General features: G+C 31.0%; 1 protein-coding gene across 4 annotated transcripts in view; it reads right to left on the bottom strand.

Moving 5' to 3' along the window:
• Positions 1–17,745, bottom strand: part of LOC130448333 (uncharacterized) — a 111,656-nt gene extending 93,911 nt beyond the window's left edge. For all 4 annotated transcript variants that reach the window (XM_056785636.1, XM_056785637.1, XM_056785638.1 and 1 more), the window contains exon 1: positions 17,151–17,745. In XM_056785636.1, coding sequence (XP_056641614.1) covers positions 17,151–17,675 — 525 coding nt within the window. In that variant the 5' untranslated portion in view covers positions 17,676–17,745. The remainder of the gene's footprint in view (positions 1–17,150) is intronic.
• Between the last annotated feature and the right edge of the window lie 1,139 nt (positions 17,746–18,884).

The following is an 18,884-nucleotide window of genomic DNA, read 5'->3' as shown; positions in this document are numbered from 1 at the left end:
CCAACTTGTACAGTATTTTTTCATCAAGAAACAATAATTAATTAATTAATAAACGAAACGGTTTTAAAAACAACAAAAGTAGTGTCACTTAAACACTTTTGAAAGTTGGTACTTCATAAACGTCATATGGTTTTGACAATCTATATGTCAGTCACAGGACTTGAGTGATGACATGGAATAAGAAAAATGGACGTCGAAAAGACACAGTACGTGTGTATTGTACAAGTTACAACCTCCAGAATTAAAAAAAAACAACGTAGAATATATAACCAGATATATAATCTAAATATACGTAGTCCTTTGTGACTTTTTTATAAATTGGTGATAGTTGAGGTTAATTATAAAATTGTTAGACACGATTTTCTTTTAAATACCTCGTATAACTAACCTCAAAAATGAACCCAAACAAATCTCGATCATAACCTAGCAAATACATGTAAATAAAATATGCAAATTTCAACTTGCACTGTCTAAACTAATAGACATTTTTTTCTTCGTAAGAAAATATATGATTTTTATTTCAAACGTCGAATACTTAAAGTGAAAAATAGTTTTCTTAACATTTTTTTCCAAATTAACTCCGAGGATCGTTTATCTCTTTCGGCATTTACGAGAATTGTTCGAAAAGAAACTAATGGCGTAATATCCGTTTCACTGTTCCATAAGGGATGTTCCAGTTGGTTCCAACAAGTATCTTATTGATATACCGTTTTCGATAATCAGTATTGCGTGCAATTTATAACGAATTTTTTTTTTTAAATTTTGATCCGATTCAGCATAGTGTAAAAAATCCATTTCCTTCTGAATCGATTGCTCGTTAATCCCTTTTTAATACTTTGCGGATTGATGAAAAGCATATCAAAGCGCCTTTTTTTTTCGTAGTTCCGCTACCTATTCAAAAAAATTTATATGCAGAAATGATTCGAACCAATTGGCCGTTAAACATTTTTTCGAGTTATAACTGCGGTATGGATTTATTCGTAAAAAATTTCGAGTTTATAATACAAATTCTTTGTCAAACTGTTTGTTATAAACCAAATCTGTATAAATTCTAATCATTTTAGTGCGACTTTTATGACTCAAGATCTTAAGGCGTGTACCCACTTGTCGAAAAACCGCGAACGAACCGTCACTTAAAATGTTGCGGGAACATTAATCTCGCAATAACTTCGAAGGATTATTTTTAGGTTAGGTTATTAGGTTATGTAACTAAAAGTCAAATAGATAATGATTAGACAAGTATAATACGTATCCAGACCACCCCAATTACCTTTTTAGATGTCTATCTATCATTTATAAATAATTATTTGTGAATTTAACCAAGTTATAATCGTAAATTGTCGAAATAACTTTCACAACGAAATACCTTGTTGAGTTAATAAAGCTCGCTAAAAAAAAAACTATCAATCATATACGTTGTTAGCGGTAAAGCAATTTAGAAAGTAGTTAGAAAAGCAATTTTTCTTACAGAAAACTCTAAAACCCGTTAAAGAATTAAATAACGAACGATATACATATATAAAAATAATGTTTCGTGTCTAAAAACATTTATTTACATACTATACGTTCAGTTGGAATCTAACGAGATGTTTTTATTCGAAAAAATTATTGACGTGATTTTGAAAGTCTTCAAAAGTTTTTTGAGGTGATCAAAATCAATATTCATTGGTTCGATGATGTTTATGTTGAATACTGATTTGAAGAATACGAAGGACCACTCGGATTAGATGTTTTCTTGACGAAGAAGTTTGAAAAATGGTTCATCTGAGGCAGCGAAAACACTCATACCTCAAGTCCAGACAACTAACCCTTAACATAAATAGAAAACTCCCCAAATCACCCGTATAACTTAGTCTTCACGAGTGATTTTCATTTTTGTATTGGCTTTTTTCAAACAACAAGCTTTGTATAGTACGACGCATCAGCTTACAAATCGCCAAAATTAAATTTGTATTCCGTACAGTATAATCGCCAGATTTAACCCTCTTGGATCGTTTTTTGTTTCCAGTTGTTGAAAAAACTATTTATTCGAGTGAAGATATTAATATATATAGTTCGAATTTACCTGATAAGCTCGGTAATTTCGATTTTATTCAAAAATACAAATAGATCATTCGCATTTACATGTATTCGTATAATCAGCGCCATAACGGAAATGGCGATAGATTTATAAATCATTTGAGCAGATTTATATATGTATATATGCGTAAATGAGAAAACGGGAAACGTTGGGGATATATAGGTTATCATAACAAAACACCGTGTTCGTTATAAATTACTCGTTCGAACACGTTTACTAATAACGCGCTTTCACTTTAATGGTTTAATATACTGTGTACGTTTACAGAATGAGTCTTCGTTCTGTTTTTGTCGTCGTTAAAAATTGTAGTAAACACGTTAAAACGAGATATCTCACGCTACATTTTCGTTTTATCTGTATTTATATTCGTATACGAAGGATGTTATTGATGTTTTCGAATTCGAAATCGGCGAAAAAAAATGATCGCGATGTCGGATATGATTTTAAGTTTATTATGAAAGAATTTGAGTTTACATTTAATAGAAATAATGTTTATGAATATCCCACGATAAATCGGATATCTCATATGCCTCTAGAAAGAAAAAAAACCGGGTGGTTCTATTTAAAAAAATTAAAGAAACTCGATATTTATGAAGTTGAACTTCGGACACTTTTTATACACACCCTGTATAAAATGGAAAATTTTTCAACATAGATTCAAATACGTCTGACCTTGCTTAAAGCAACTAAAGAGAAACCATTTTCATATCTTGAAGTGTATTATCGTAAAAAAATAATTTATAACTGCAACGGTGAAATTTTTTACAAAAAAATTAATAACTCAATAAGTATGCCGTTTTCGAAAAAAATTTTTATACAAAAGTATACTGAAATCTTACGTTGATTTCAAAAATTTATTAATAAACTGGGTGTTTTATTTAAAATAACAAAGTTACAGACACAAACGTAAGAATTTTCATGATTTTACTATAAGTATTTTGCCATATATACAAATAGTTTTAACTCGCCTTGGAACACTCTGTACAAAATGAATATTTTTTTTAATATACATTCAAAAACCTGATATTACCTAAGGCAACAGAACAGAAATCATTTTTATATCTTTAAGGGTATCATCGTGAAATAATAATTTATAAGGAACTGCAAGGGTGAAATTTTTTCCAAAAAAATTAATAATTCAAAAAGTATGCCGTTTTCGGAAAAAGTTTTTAGACAAAATAATACTAAAATTTTACGTAGATTTTAAAAATGTATTAATATACAGGGTGTTTTATTTAAAATAACAAAGTTACAGACCCAAACGTAAGAATTTTCATGATTTTACTATAAGTATTTTGCCATATATACAAATATTTTTAACTCGCCTTGGGACACCCTGTATAAAATTAAAAATATTTCAACATATATTCAAATATGTTTAATTTTGCCTAAAGCAACCGAACAGAAATCAATTTCATATCTTTAAGGGTATCATCGTGAAAAAATAATTTATAAGGGTCTGCAAGGGTGAAATTTTTTACAAAAAAATTAATAACTCAAAAATTATGCCGTTTTCTGAAAAAGTTTTTAGACAAAATAATACTAAAATTTTACGTAGATTTCAAAAATGTATTAATATACTGGGTATTTTATTTAAAATAACAAAGTTACAGTCGACTTTGAAAATTTTTTAGTTGATCGTATGGTATCCGAAAACAACCCGAATATATTTTGTCATATACAGATAGTTTTAGTTCGTCGTGGGACACCCTGTATATTCTAAGAAAATGAAATATCAAACAATCGTTTATCACATTTTCCGACTAGACAGAATTTAATTAAAACTATAAAATAAACTTCCAAGTTAAATTTTCCGATATTCTACGACGTTGAATAACCAAAAATTTTCGTTGAATTTAAAACTAGTTAACGAATTTCTCAGACTCGTACCCGAAGGACTAAACGAACTTTCTATTTAATCACACGTTGAATATGAATATTCTCGCAACGAAATCGGGTAGAGTTTTAATAAAGAAACTTATTTTGATATCTGTTATAAATCGATGGGAAAATTACAGTTTTAAACCAACTTTCATCATTCGCACTTTTCTTTATCGTTCGAATAAGCTTTTCCGATTAATCGCCATCTGTTTAATCACTTCCACGACTCGAGTTTTCACCTGATGGAGTTTCCCGTTGGTCAATCTAAAGAACGCAATTTTTTTTTATGAATGAAATTTTAATATTCTTTCGTCGACAATTTTCTATTCCCTCTCGTCCTCTCATTGTTCTACGTGGCGCGGCGATAAAAAAATTTTTTTGTCAACATCGCAAAAGGAATATAAAGCGGTGCTTTGTTAAAAAAGGAGTGCAATAACACGCTTCAAAAGGTTAAATAACGGAATCTGATTCAGTACAATTTGAAGTCTAGCAAGGGGAAAATTGGCTTTTTTTTTCTCTTATCGACAGCCCCGATCCCGCTATTCGCCGATTCTTCTAGGAGACTTTCAGTTGTTTTCACTTTGACGTAAAGACATATAACACATCCTTATTACCGACGACGACGTCTACGGCGTAGAAACGATGTCAAACTGGTAAGTAGACAGATGTTTCGTTCTTCTAGACAAAGCTTATTGTGTACATCGCCGTTTCGACATACATTCCGTCATTTCTTCTTGTCGTTTTAATAGAAAAAGTTTATCTCCTAGTCCTTCACTTATTTTTCGATTTTACGACGTTTAATCATATCAAAAAGTGTCTTTTTAATTGCCTCCTTTGTCTAATTTATCAAGTATATGTACTATTGAAAGTGTCCTAAATCGAAACTTTAACGACTCGTCGAATATTAATTGATGCATCCACTATATAGTCCTGACATAACTCCGACAGTTTTTTATCAAAAAACTTTTATAACTGATAAAAACGAAAATCTTTTGAAATTTCATCAAGTAAATTACTAAATACAGAAACGTGTGAAGTAATTAAAAACAACGTAGCTCGATTTGAATGTTCTAATTCAATTTCTCTAAATATACCCGGATGAAAACTTTACAAAAACTGATCGACGCGACGCCGACGCTTTACGTCCGTTAATGAATCGTTTGTTTTGTATGTTTCTATTCAATCATTAAACTAACAGAAAATGTAATAAATCCTTTACGAACACGTGATCGATATTATTATTATTATTATTTGGCTAAATACCGAAAAAAAAAACAACACCCGAAGCTCGTCGCCGTTTCACGGATGATTGACATGGAATTTAATCTAGAAGTTAATTGAAAAAAAAACCGCCGCGCCATCTGGTGCACGCTTTTTAAATTTTCCATCACTTCGTCTTTCTGATGTTTGGTAGTGCTATCCGCAACCCAAATTGCATTTTACTCAATTTGTTTCATTCAGTTGCGTGATCTATATAACGTCGAAAAGAAAATTTAAATTGCAGACATGAATTTATTTATTACAATATTTGTACGCGGTTAATGAAAAAAAAAAAAAATTCACAAATGAAAGAAATCACATATTTTGGAATGGAAATTGATTCAAAAGTTTATTGATCTCAATGGAGAATCGAAACTTAAGAAGCAACCCTGGTTTACTAAAACACATGGTTGATATCGCGTCTTCAAAGACTGATTGTACACTACCTTTGAAGATGATCACGTTTCCATAATAATCATTAATAATACTACGTCTTCTCCTAAGATATATCTTTTTGAAACACTTACAAATTCTCCTCTAACGACTTTTTCGCTTCCCTTTCGGTTTACCCTAAGATAATCCCATCAAACAACTCAAAGAAACAATTCCCCATATTCCAGACCGTTATTGAAAAACAAGTCACGTGTCTTCGATATTATAAACGACCAATGGAGTGAACGTATTAATTTTAGCGTATAAGGGATGAACCTAAACCTTTTTATATAAACTTTTTCACTGTTTATAAATCTATATTTTCGTAATAAAATAAATTTCCAGCCAATCAACGACGTTTTCCATTACGTTTTAGAACCAGTGCCGTTTGTGCCTTCAAATTGGATTGTTGTCAGCGATTTAAGTCGATTAGAAATAGATTAGGGGGTTGGGGAGATGAGATATGCGGTCGAGAGGGTTCAAATGAACGTACGGATCGACGATATACGCGAATTCGATCGATCGGTATTCCCGGAGGGATGATAATAACGAAATTAGTACGATTTTTATACTGCGAAATGTCGTTTTAAATATTAAATCAATTAAATTGGAAATTCTTAACGTCGAGCTCTGTTACCGACGAATTAAACCCGCTTAAATACTGTGATTAAGTGCAGAAATCAATGCTGGATATCTCGTGGGTCCTTATTAGTTGGGTATTCTCGAGGACCGCGTTTTTACTAAAAATAACCCTTTTTTTTTTGAATTTCTCGCCGACCTATATATATTCAGAATATTTCACATTAATTTCGTAATCGAATTTAAAGGTTTGAAGTGCTCGTAAATTGCTGGCGTGCGTTTGATGTGGTCCTATCGCATCGTGACATCGCTTAAAGTTATTCCCATCATTTAATCATCGTATTGAATCAAGTGCTGCTCGTGTAGGTGAATTAATACGTCAAATTCGGGATTTTTTTTTTTCGACATTTACCGTATAAAATAGAATTCTGTTCAGTGTGAGGCGCGTCCCTTTCGCAATTCGTAAATCTTCTTAATTAGTTTCAATAATCTAGCACGCCTTGATTCTCCCAAGGCTTTGAGTAATTTCGACGGTATTTTATACACGCGAATCCTTGAATTTAAATCCTTTATTTGTATAGGGTGTCCTAGAAATTTCCTATTCGTAATAGAATCGTCATCGCATCTAACTGAATCTTTTAATCTTTTATTTCCTCCTTTGTAGAACGTCCACGTGATTAAACTTGCCCCCAAAGTATCTACAAAGTAATTGACATGATTAAAACGATTGCTACTAAACTTTTAAGGTTTTTTTTACACGAAGTTTTCTTTATATAGGCTTAAAATAGATGATCCAGTTTCTAGTATTTGAAAAAATTTAACTTTTAGATAAAATTCTATGTTATTTTCATTAATATTATCACTTTCAAAAAGAGTGTTTTCTTTCTGTTTTTGGAGTGAAATAAAATAATGGTCGAGTCAAAAAATAGAGCGTCTAAAACTGATTTCGTTATAGGAATGATTTTTTTTAAGAATGAGAACTATTAAATGCAATTCCTGTAAAAGCAATAATTGTCTGTATTGTGTACGTACATTCTGCTTTATCCACCTAATGGTTTTGCAGCGTTTATAGTCCGCCCGAATGAACACGGGGTCTTTTTAGAGTTGGGCGTAAAATCGTTCAATATCGACGATTTTCTTAACTAAATACTACAAATAGAACTTACCGAAAACAATTTTCGTAAAAACTAACAAAAATCGTTGTACGAGCAAATGAATTTGATCTTTTATGTATCCTACGTGATTAAATTCAATTTTCAATTGAAAATTATCGATAAATTTCTGAATAGTGATCTTAGTGAAACAAAAAATGAAAATAGAATCCTCAAAAATCCATACTAGGTTTTATTTTATAACGAATTGAAACGTCCATTGTTCCAAATACCGGTTCCAAAATAACGAAATAAGTTTCGAATCTCGAGTCGCCTTCTGAAAAGCTGATGGGATTTCGTGAACCATTGTTATAGAATAGAATGTACAAAACCGTATAAAGTCGTTATTCACCCCGATAAGTTTATTAGTAAAACATTTTGTGGGTTGTCCCTAAACTAGATGTTAAAACCTTAAATAACATTATCAAATCCGGGATGTTATTCAAGACGTATTCGCAATATGTACTAATGACTTTTCCTTTGTACAAAAGATCGTATATTAGTTGATCCACCTTGTTGAATTACCTCACTGTTTATTCAACTTGACGCACTATATAAATTGAAACAACTAATTACTTTCCGTTCGTAAAACAACTAATATCGTTTATGGACAAACTGTATAGTATACAGTGACATGATATGGCGATAAAGCAGACTAAGAAAAAGCCCGAACCGTTACAAAAACTTGTTGTTTAAGCGACTCGGTAAAAGATGTTTCCTATCGTCGAGTCTTTCTATGCGATTAAATGAAAAAAAAAAAACTTGCTTGTTCGTAATTATTTACGTACTGATTTTTTCATTCGTTTTAATGACTCGACAGATAAATTACTTATCTAATACATGGAATTTAAAGTTTACACTCAATTACCGCACATTTCTTTTAGAGAAATATAATATTTCCACATTTAGATACTTTTATTTTAAAGCCGGTATCACACGATGCGTCAAATGCCTCCGACGTTGGACGCGTCGCGTGATCGTAGTGCGCATGTCGTTCGACGAATGTTTTGTTTCCGACGTACCACACGATGCGTCCAAAAGAAGTTTGTTATAACCTAGTTTTGCTCAAGTTTCCCCCGCAGTTTTAAAATCGTAATTAATCTATTTTCGTTATAAAATGATATTTTTTTACGGCGATTTCGTCGAAATTAGCACAATTAAGTACATAAAATCGAGTCTTCAGGTGTTTCTAAATGTTTATTAGCAATCTAACCGGAATGACATTGTGATCAGGTGTACGAATTGAATCACCTGTTAGTACCTAAGGACTGCTTTCAGTTTAACGAAAGACTACGCCCATGTAATTAATTTATCAAGATGAATTAACGCACGCTCTGTACGTGTGAGATAAATATAAAAACTAGCAGACTGAAATTGGAATGCGAGTTATAATTGAAGTACAAATACGAATGTTGGAAATAGATAGGAAAGGTAGAAAGGAGACGAGTCGGCGAAAGTGAGTTTCGTCTTTACAAAGTTCCATATTGTTTCCCAAGTAAAAAGCTTTCGGATTTCAGACTCGAGGAAAGTTGTATCTTGTTTTCTTTTTCGGATAACAATATTCAAATATTTGTAAGATTCTACTTCTAAATGATGAAAAAATAAAAGAATGTCGTAAAGAGATAACCGATTCTATGGTAGATTATTGACGGTGGCGTCATCTATCGAAAATCATTCTTATTACAAACATAAATTGACGTTTTGAAGGTTGTCGATTCTCGATTATTTCTATGGTTTTTTGTATATGTATATCTGTGGTCGTGATATTTTCGGTTTGTCGAACGTAGATGTTGATTTCGATGGTTGTGATGCAGTTCATCGATGTTGAAAATCTTATAATTCGCATTGAAAGTGTAGAAAAAGAAAACGATCGTTTGAAAGATATATTATCAGTATTTTAACTAAGAATTCAGTTAATAATTTATGGGAAATTACGGGTGTTTGTCGAAATCATTTGTGAATAATTGAATTGGATTGAAAATAACTAAAGTTAGTTTGAAAATGGCGTCATTTCAATGAATTTCATATATTGACGTGACATATGGTACAACAGTCATTCTAATTAATTTCATATAATACCCTGACTTGAATTTAAACGAATTTACGTTGAATATATGAATACACTGGCCTACATGATTTTTGTAACTGCAACCGTAACTCGAAGCAAATAAAACGATTGGTTTGTGTAGAGTAGTGTAACTATTTATCGACCAAATAAACGATAAGATTCGAATTCGACATTTTTACGTTTAGATTTAATTTCAAGTATTGGAAATCGTAAATTTTTAAATAATACACATCGAAATTAAATACGCGAATATATCACCCAAACTAAATTAACAATTCTCCCGTTTATAATATCTAAATTGGAATTTGTGTATCCCGTATTAACAGCCAATTTACATATAATTAGTGGCATATGGATATGGACGGATTATGGGATACTGCCAAAGGGCGTACACGTTTTGTTACGTTCAAATTATATATCATGCTATTAACCTCGTACTAAAATAGATAGAGATAGATAGATATTAAGTCATTTCTATACAGAATATTCACGAATACGAGGTGCGCGCGAAAAGTAATATGACGTTTAAAAACAATGTTACACCTATACTCCAAACGTCAAACTTCGACTGTCAAATAAATATTTCGAGTTCCAAAACGAACTCCAATCAGGATATATGACAATTGACTTAAAAGATCAATATACAAGATTCTCGTCTGAAGTTGAGTTTTTTGAGTACAAATTTTTCGCTTGTCGATATTTAATTCAACTATACATTCTGTACGATTCAATCTCATAAATGCAACGTGTACCTGAGAGGAAATTATTTGCTCTAAATTCGAGTGCTGTAAGAAATAAATTAAATCTATTAAGAGGTTAGATATTGAAGTTTTAAGATATGGCAACACTGATGTAAATATGTCAAATCTGACGTTGACAACATGACGTTTGACATTAATGGTGAACGTACTGAAAACGTGTTGGTCAAAAAGTGGAATTGTGCCAAAAAAAATCAAAAAGATTTGTTAATATGAATAAAAAATAATTAATCAATACATTGAACTATTTTTTTTTAACTGCGCATTCAATTGAAGCTAGTTTCTATTAAATTAAATTATTACTAATAATATAAATCAATATATAGGGTGATTCGGAAATGAAATAATAACATAAAAACTTTTGTTAACGTCTAAACGATCTTACAATCACCCAACCATAGAAGACATGGTAGTTAAACCAAGGAAATGATAAACGGACCTTGTTAAAATTCGTTTATGACGGAAGATAGAATGTAAAGACGTTTAAAATGTGTCGTAAAATATTTATCGGACTATTATGTCATTATTAAAACCGAAGACGCCTTACAGACACTTTTATTTTAATCAATTAGCTTGTTGCTTCTGTACCAGATAGACACGATCTCTTTGTTTTTTTTTTCTATTTGATATAGACAGGACGTCGTGTTAAATATAAATAATAATTACGATTTGCCTGTTCCATTTAATTTATAATAGTACCTAATTACCTACCTGTAGATTGTTGCTGTTCTCTTATATCGAGTTTAACTTAATTAAATCCACTAAGTATGGTGTAGACTCAGAAATTATTTACATAAATAACCTTAGGGGTATACATTTAAATTCTTTTGGTTATTGTAAGACGTACAAAATGGAATAATTTTAGATTAATTACAGTGAATTACGAGCGAACCGGTTTCATTAAATAGACAAATATTTTTTGTTAGTTTGCATCGTAACATAGTTTTTTCTTTATTTAGGTTAATTTCTTCTTCTTTTTCGACGTACGTTAGGACTTATCCTGTTTTTGCATCAATGGTTCCATAGCTGCAGCTGGGATGACGAAGACCAGTTTTCACACCATCTTGTAGGTGATTTTTGTGAGTTAAAAGGAACTAAATAAGTCAGAGGTTAATTCTTCGGGCTCATTAAAATCATTTATCATTACAATCATTAAAAAGTGTCAAGGAAAAGCTTAAAACGAAAAATATTAATAGAGGAAACTTTTTCATTTTGAAAATAAGATATCAAACTATTCGTATTGTTTTTTTTTTCTGAAATTTCGTTAATTATACTTCGAAAATATCAAGAAAACTAGAATTTCATTTGAATATAATAACTAGACCGGAGAATGGATTTAATAACAGGGATTTTGAGGTCTTACTCATAGAGATATTAACTCGAAAGCAAATAGAAATATCATTTTATTAATTCCGTTTTAAACTCTATATTTGTTTTTTTTTTTTCGTGTTTTAGAAACTTAAATAACTGAAATTCATAACACCTTCAAATTTATAATGAAAAAGATGAGCCAGAACAAACTTCGAAAACTGAAAAACAGCAAAAAAAGCTCATGCTATCAGTTTGGTTGGATTCTAAAGGTGTTGTGGTACTTTCAATGAACCAAATGATCAATTCTGATTGTTTACCTTCAACAATTAATGAAACTGGATGAAGTAATCAACAAAAAACGTTCAGATTTGTCAAATCGGAAAGGTTTAGTGTTCTACGATGATAATACAAGGCCTTACACATCTTTGGCAACTCGTGGGATGTTATACTACATACAACCCTGATTTGGTACCATATGATTACTATTTATATCGAAGTTTGCAGATTTATTTGAATGATCAAATTTTCACAATTGACGATGACTTTCAATCGCACCTGGTATAGTTTTATGCTGATTACGAAGCTAAAAGAAAGATGACAAAAGGTCACTAATAACTATTAATATTACCTGTGTGTGTATATTAGCCTTTTATAACGCCCTATATACACATAAATGTTTAGTAATCAAGTAGAAAGTTGGAAATTGTTTATTTTAGACTAAAATCTAAAAATATTCGGCCACATATATCTGTTACAACCACAACATAATTAATCTCGTTTTAAATACAAATATAATTTAGAATTTAGTATATTCGAAATGTCACACCTGTTTATTTTAAGCGCCAATAATTAATTTTGGAACAAAAACTTTTTTATACTATATCAAACTTTCGAACGACTTTACATCAATTTGTAATAAATACAAAAAAAAACTAGTTTATAAACCAATAATCTTACTTGTCCCTGTCGATTTTTAGCCAATTTTGAGTTGATTTTTGAACTCGTATACGAGGGATAATCGGAATTTAATGCGAGATGATGAGAATTTGATTTTCCAGCACGTAATTTTTTTTATAGTACTAAATGTTTTACTAAATAAATAGTATAGTATTAACTAGATACATCTGTGACCCGCTAAATTGTCTTATTTTCAAAATGTCGACGTTGAATTCAATACAAAATGACATGAAGGGGAAAATTCAGAGAAGCGTGAATTGTTGGTATGAATTTCAAAAGCGAAAACTATACTACTTGGTGTACGATGAAATTGGAAATGTCGTTAATTGTGTTTTATGATGAAACGTGACTATCAAAAGTTATGATGAAACCTGGAAACTCGCGAAAAGCCAGAACGTCAGTTATACTCTAATACAGTTTAGAAGTTAGACTCTATGATAGATTATCTGAGGGTTTCATCGATTCGATATTAAATTATAGTTTCTAAAACTTAGATTACGTATAGGACATGTCATACATATCTATTTATCGAGATGGCAACTGTTATTTTAGATGACGGGGTTGCATCGATATTTCCTAGTGACAAATTCGTTTTGCTTAATTAGTATATTTGTTTTTTTTTCTTATTTTCTTGTATTAGAACTGAAATTAGAAGAGGCCAGTGCTCTTAAGCTTGAAAATAAAAAAATAAATTATTCCAAATTGCAAAAAAACAAACAGTGGAATTTACAATGACATATCTAAAAATTTAAAGTTTAGGTATGAGAAAATATACATGAATTTGTCTTGTTTTTTACCCCTGTATGCATTAGAATCGAAAAAAACAAGAGGTTCTATTAAAAAAAATAAAGAAAATCGATATTTACGAAGTTAAACTTTGAACACTTTTTATACACACCCTGTATAAAATGGAAAATTTTTCAACATAGATTCAAATACGTCTGACCTTACTTAAAGCAACTAAAGAGAAACCATTTTCATATCTTTAAGGGTATTATCGTAAAAAAATAATTTATAAGGAACTGCAACGGTGAAATTTTTTACAAAAAAATTAATAATTCAAAAAGTATGCCGTTTTCGGAAAAAGTTTTTAGACAAAAGTACACTAAAATTTTACGTAGATTTCGAAAATGTATTAATATACAGGGTGTTTTATTTAAAATAACAAAGTTACAGACCCAAACGTGAAAAAATTTTCATGAATATAGTATAAGTATATCGTGGGACATCCTGTATAGTTAACAGAGGGAAATCGCCCTCAATAGACAGGTAATTTTCAAACTGTGAAAAATGAGTAATAAAAAGAAAATTTATTAAACGACACATGGCCTGTACATTCGCTTTTTTCGATGGCGGAAACAATTAAAAAAAAAATTAACTACGACGCTATAAAAACCAAACAACAGAGACACATGTTTCACAAATTACGAGAAAACCAGACACAAAAAGGGCCGTCGGTATCGTCCCTTTTTTTGAATGTTATTAACGTACATTCGTCGATTATTAAATTCGATTTTTTTCCCGCGCAAACCGACGTCTTGGAAAAGCGACAAAACCCCCGAAGATATAGAAAAAAAAAAGAAGAAATTACCGAACATCGGATATAAGTTGACTTGCAAATCGTATTCACAATGTTCCGACACCACGACGCGAGATGATAAATCAGCTGAAACACGTCATGAATACAGTCGGCGTAATCCGCATTCGCAAAAAGGGCTATACATTCTGGATTTAAATACTGGGAAAAAAAGCGGGAAAAGAGAAAGCCAAAAGGCGGGAATATGATACAAAATATTACAATATTTTTCATTTTCGAGAAAAACGAGCAAATTTACAACAAGATCTGATCATTTTGTATACGAGATGTCGTATCGCGAGTTTATAAACTACGAGAATTACTAATCAAGTTTTGAGATATAATATTCTCGACTCTGGTACGCTTACGTGAAGAAGATTAAACAGAATAGAAGAAGAAGCACCTGAAAGGACACACCAATCCAAAAAAAAAACGGGTGGATAGATAGAAAAAGTGTGAAATATAAATAGATTAGAACCAAGGAAATATCGCGGAATAAATATTTTGAATTATTGATAGTTGAGCAAATTTTTTTTCGTACCGTGAGTGACTACGATCGTACATTGTACCGGTTGGTATAACCGCGAGATGAGGTCAACCTTCACCCGTGAAAGTAGATTCTTCTTCTTATTCAAGTGAAACAAATAAAAGGAATAAAATTAAAACGAACAATGATTAAATTGACGATGAGTGTCCGTTGAACCGGTAACAAGATTTAGAAAAAAAAGAGTTTTTATACTTTATTAGTTATAGTCCATTCGTTTAACAAAAGTTTCTTTTCTTCTTCTTTTTTATACAACTATCAAATCTTGTCTTAAGATCCCTGCGATGTTATTTGCTTATAGACGATCTTCGGAGTATTCAAATTTTGTTTTCCACGTTATTTTGGTTTTAAGGGATGATTTTATTAGAATTCGAAACCACCTACTTCAGTTTTTTATTTCTTTCGTGACATTTTTGATTACTTTTTTGGATGTTTGTCGTATCGAAAGGTATTTCAACTAATTTTCGAATGTTAGTCTATTGGAAAGAAATTATTCGTTAGAAAAACAAGTTTTTATACTTTAATGCTTTATTAGTTATAGTCCATTCGTTTAACAAAAGTTCCTCTTCTTCTTCTTTTTTATACAACTATCAAATCTTGTCTTAAGATCCCTGCGATGTTATTTGCTTATAGATGATCTTCGGAGTATCCAAATTATGTTTTAACGTTATTTTGGTTTTAAGGGATGATTTTATTAGAATTCTGCAGCATTTTCCTTTGAATTCTAAGCTAAATGTTAGACCATAACGTGATTCCAAAAAAGTATGTGGATATTGGGAAATAATTTAATAATTTCGTTTGATACTAAGCATTTTTGATAAGAGTGTTTACTGCTGATTGAATTAGATCAGTAATAATTGAAATAATTATTATTACATCCCGTATACAAATATTAGTAACAACCAAACACATAGTAAAAATAAACATGAATCCAATTATGTTATTCAACAACGAAATTTTGTACATATACCTAATTTATGACAGTTTCATTAATTGAAAGTATACGCGCATAAATATTCAAAATTTATGCATAATCTGTATGTAATTTCGAGGTAGATATTTAAAAACTTTGTAAAATTTATCGAATAGTTTCGTGTAAATAAATACTAGTTTTTAATTAATTAATATATTCTGTTATATAGAGTGTAGTAGATACGATTCAAATATGATTTTTTCTCATTATCGAAAACAGGATTCGATTATACGAAAAAAATCCTCATAAATAAAATGATAAGTGTTTTCCCGTTCCCTTATAGCTACCATTTCCCGTACTGAAGAGCAATTCCATAAAAAACACTGGGAAACTCGTTGAAAACCATTACAATTTTTTTTTGGTTGTTTTTCTAACTGCCTCGATCTTTCCACACAATATTTACTATATAGATGTAACTTCGTTTTGAATTATTCATCTTACTTTTATGATTTTTATTGAATTATACACCATATAACTTTTTCTTCGAATATTTCTCTTTAAATATATTCGAAAATCCAACTAAAATAAAGACGATTTTTCATCGGGACAAAAGTGTATACTAGATACTTTTTTTTTAAAGTTCAATATATAATAATTATATATTATTAATTTAACTAATAAAAAAACCAATTAAAAATGAGTTTTCGTAATTGGTCTGTATTAAAACGAAATTAAATACGTTCGTTATTTGGAAAACATGATTGGGGATTTACTGTTTTCAAACAAAATCATTAAGAACGTAAACTTAATAAATTTTATCGAAAATATTGTGTGAACAGCAGCTGGATTAAGGTTTATCGAAGATACGAGGGGAGATAAATAAGACAAACTATGTTTCCATAATATACTTTATGTGTTATTACAAAATATTTTCACGTTAATTTAAACTATTCAGGTTTGCGTTATATATATTTTTTTTTCGTCGGCTATTATTTCGATTAAGTAGATATTTACCAGCATTGTTTGCTATAAACAAACTCGATAATACACTAATTAACAACTTTATGAGACATGGTATCATCAAACTTCGTTATTTTTATCTTTATGCGTAATTTTAAGTAAACCATATGGTAATCTCTATCGAAATAAAGAGCAATTACATTTGTTTATTGAATGAGTTTAATATTGGTACGACCCGAGATAGAAAACGATATAAATAAAAAAAAAACTCGGTTTAATTAAGATGGAAAATGGAATTTTTTTTTTTTCATTAATGCGATTATAAATGTATTTAGTTCTATTTGGGCATAAATCAACTGCGCAGTAACTAAAAACTGAGATAATTTATGACATTCAATTTATATAGAGGTGGGATCAACTTTTACATATCCGCATATTTGAAAATTAATTTTAAAATTCGTGAAAAAGTATTTTTTCGCACGAAATAAAAATATACATACGTTTTTTCCTAAAAAAAATTAAATCGATATTAGACTAGAATATATTTCATTCCCTAACAACAAACAAAATCTAATTCAAAGAACAGTTATATTGGAACATGTGATATGTCAGTAAAAAATCCCATCTCTATTACTGCGTTAAGTAAATTCTAGTAAATAAAATAAAATTAATTAACCTACCTGTGTTGAATACGGTTGCGAACTTAATCGAATACCGTCCTGACTTAATTTCTCCCTTAATAACACTTTCAATTGCAATCTAGGTATTTTCACTAACTCGGCTTTACCTTCTTCGTATTCGTCTAAATATTTAGCTACTTCTTGATTGCTTTCCGTTGACGAACTAGCTCCCGGACTCGCGTTAACTCTTTGGGTATCTTTTTCGGATCTACCGGAAGACGTTCTAGATGATCTGGCACTCACATTGTCACAAAAACACTCGTCGTGAACACCTGCACTTTCTTCTAGAGTGAAATAAACTGACGCGGCACCTTCTTCGCGGAGGGTTCGTACGGATTGTAATAATCTGTTGCGATGCACTTGATTGAACACTCCGATAGCGTCTAGATCGGGATCACCGACCTGTTTGCATATTTCTAAATCGTCGTAACCGTTGTCTATGAAACTTTCGGCGTATTGACCGAGGTGAAGAGATCTCAACCATTCAGCAACGATGTTGCCTGACATGGTCTTCGGAGTGTACATACGTGCTTTGCGCGACGCTAACGCGGTCTGATTATTACGAAGGAACGTTGTCGATGTGCGTTTGTCATGATGTCATGATGAAAATGCCGGTATACAGCTTTTCAAAGCGGCGTTGCCGGCTCTAACACCAATAAATCGCGTTGCATTTCCATCTACAATTACATAAATATTCAATAATATATACATTAACGAAAAACGAAACAAAACTCATTATTATTCGAATATAAACATCGATAAGACCAACGAAAAACATTTCACCTCATAAATATTTAATAGTGACCCGTGATTTTTTCAATTATAAATGTATAAATGTATAAAAGTAATAGAATAAATAAACATCATAACTTATATGTATATTCACTCAATTCCAATGAATAACACACTGAAAAATACAAGTCCGATTAAAAAGTAATTTTCTATTTATATCTAATTATATTATAAGCACATCGACAACAGTGTTATGTTGGTAGACGGGCGCACTCGCTGTACGACCGGTCACGGAGCTACTCGAAGATATCTCGAGAGAAGGGTTGTTGTGGTGGTTTTCTTTGGTTCGCGTTTCGCGACTTCGCGATGTCGACGAGGCTGCAAGAGCACCTGAGGGAAATGAATATAAAGCGACGTTGTCAAATTTACCTAAACCGAATAAGATCTCTGTTGATGGTTGAAAGAAAACTATAAATATTGATGAACTTGAAAGGTCGCGGAAGTTGAAAGAACTCTGTTTTATCGAGGAATGATTAATGAGAATTGGGCGGAGATTCTTTTTTATCAACTAGTATATTTAACACGTTAGGTAGCGAAATTTGTACAATGGAGGAATCGAAAAATGTATTAACCTCGATTGAATTACTGTAAATTTTTTAAGCGTATACAATGGGCGATATAAAATGCTGTTATTCTCTTTTGAAGTAGGTAATTTATAAATGTATTTAAACATAATATGTATTTGGAAATATAGTATCAAGTATTTTGTTATAAATTGAACTAAAATTCCATATCATGTTTCTGCAGCAAATCAAACCGGCTTATTTCGTATCAAACAAAATAAAAAGTGAGTTGGAAGTCTGTAACTTCATTGCCTCCTCTCTATCGGTTCTTCTAGGAGTTTGTTCGAACTTCTGGTCACGTTCCGATACTAAAAAGAACTTCAGGTGAAAAATAAAATATGAAGGACGTAGGAAAAGTTGTTGTAAAGTGCCTCGACAA

Source organism: Diorhabda sublineata, chromosome 8, assembly GCF_026230105.1.
Source record: "Diorhabda sublineata isolate icDioSubl1.1 chromosome 8, icDioSubl1.1, whole genome shotgun sequence".
Lineage (NCBI taxonomy): Eukaryota > Metazoa > Arthropoda > Insecta > Coleoptera > Chrysomelidae > Diorhabda > Diorhabda sublineata.
The sequence above is the reverse complement of the archived record's forward strand: the minus strand, read 5'-3'. Positions and strand labels throughout refer to the sequence as shown.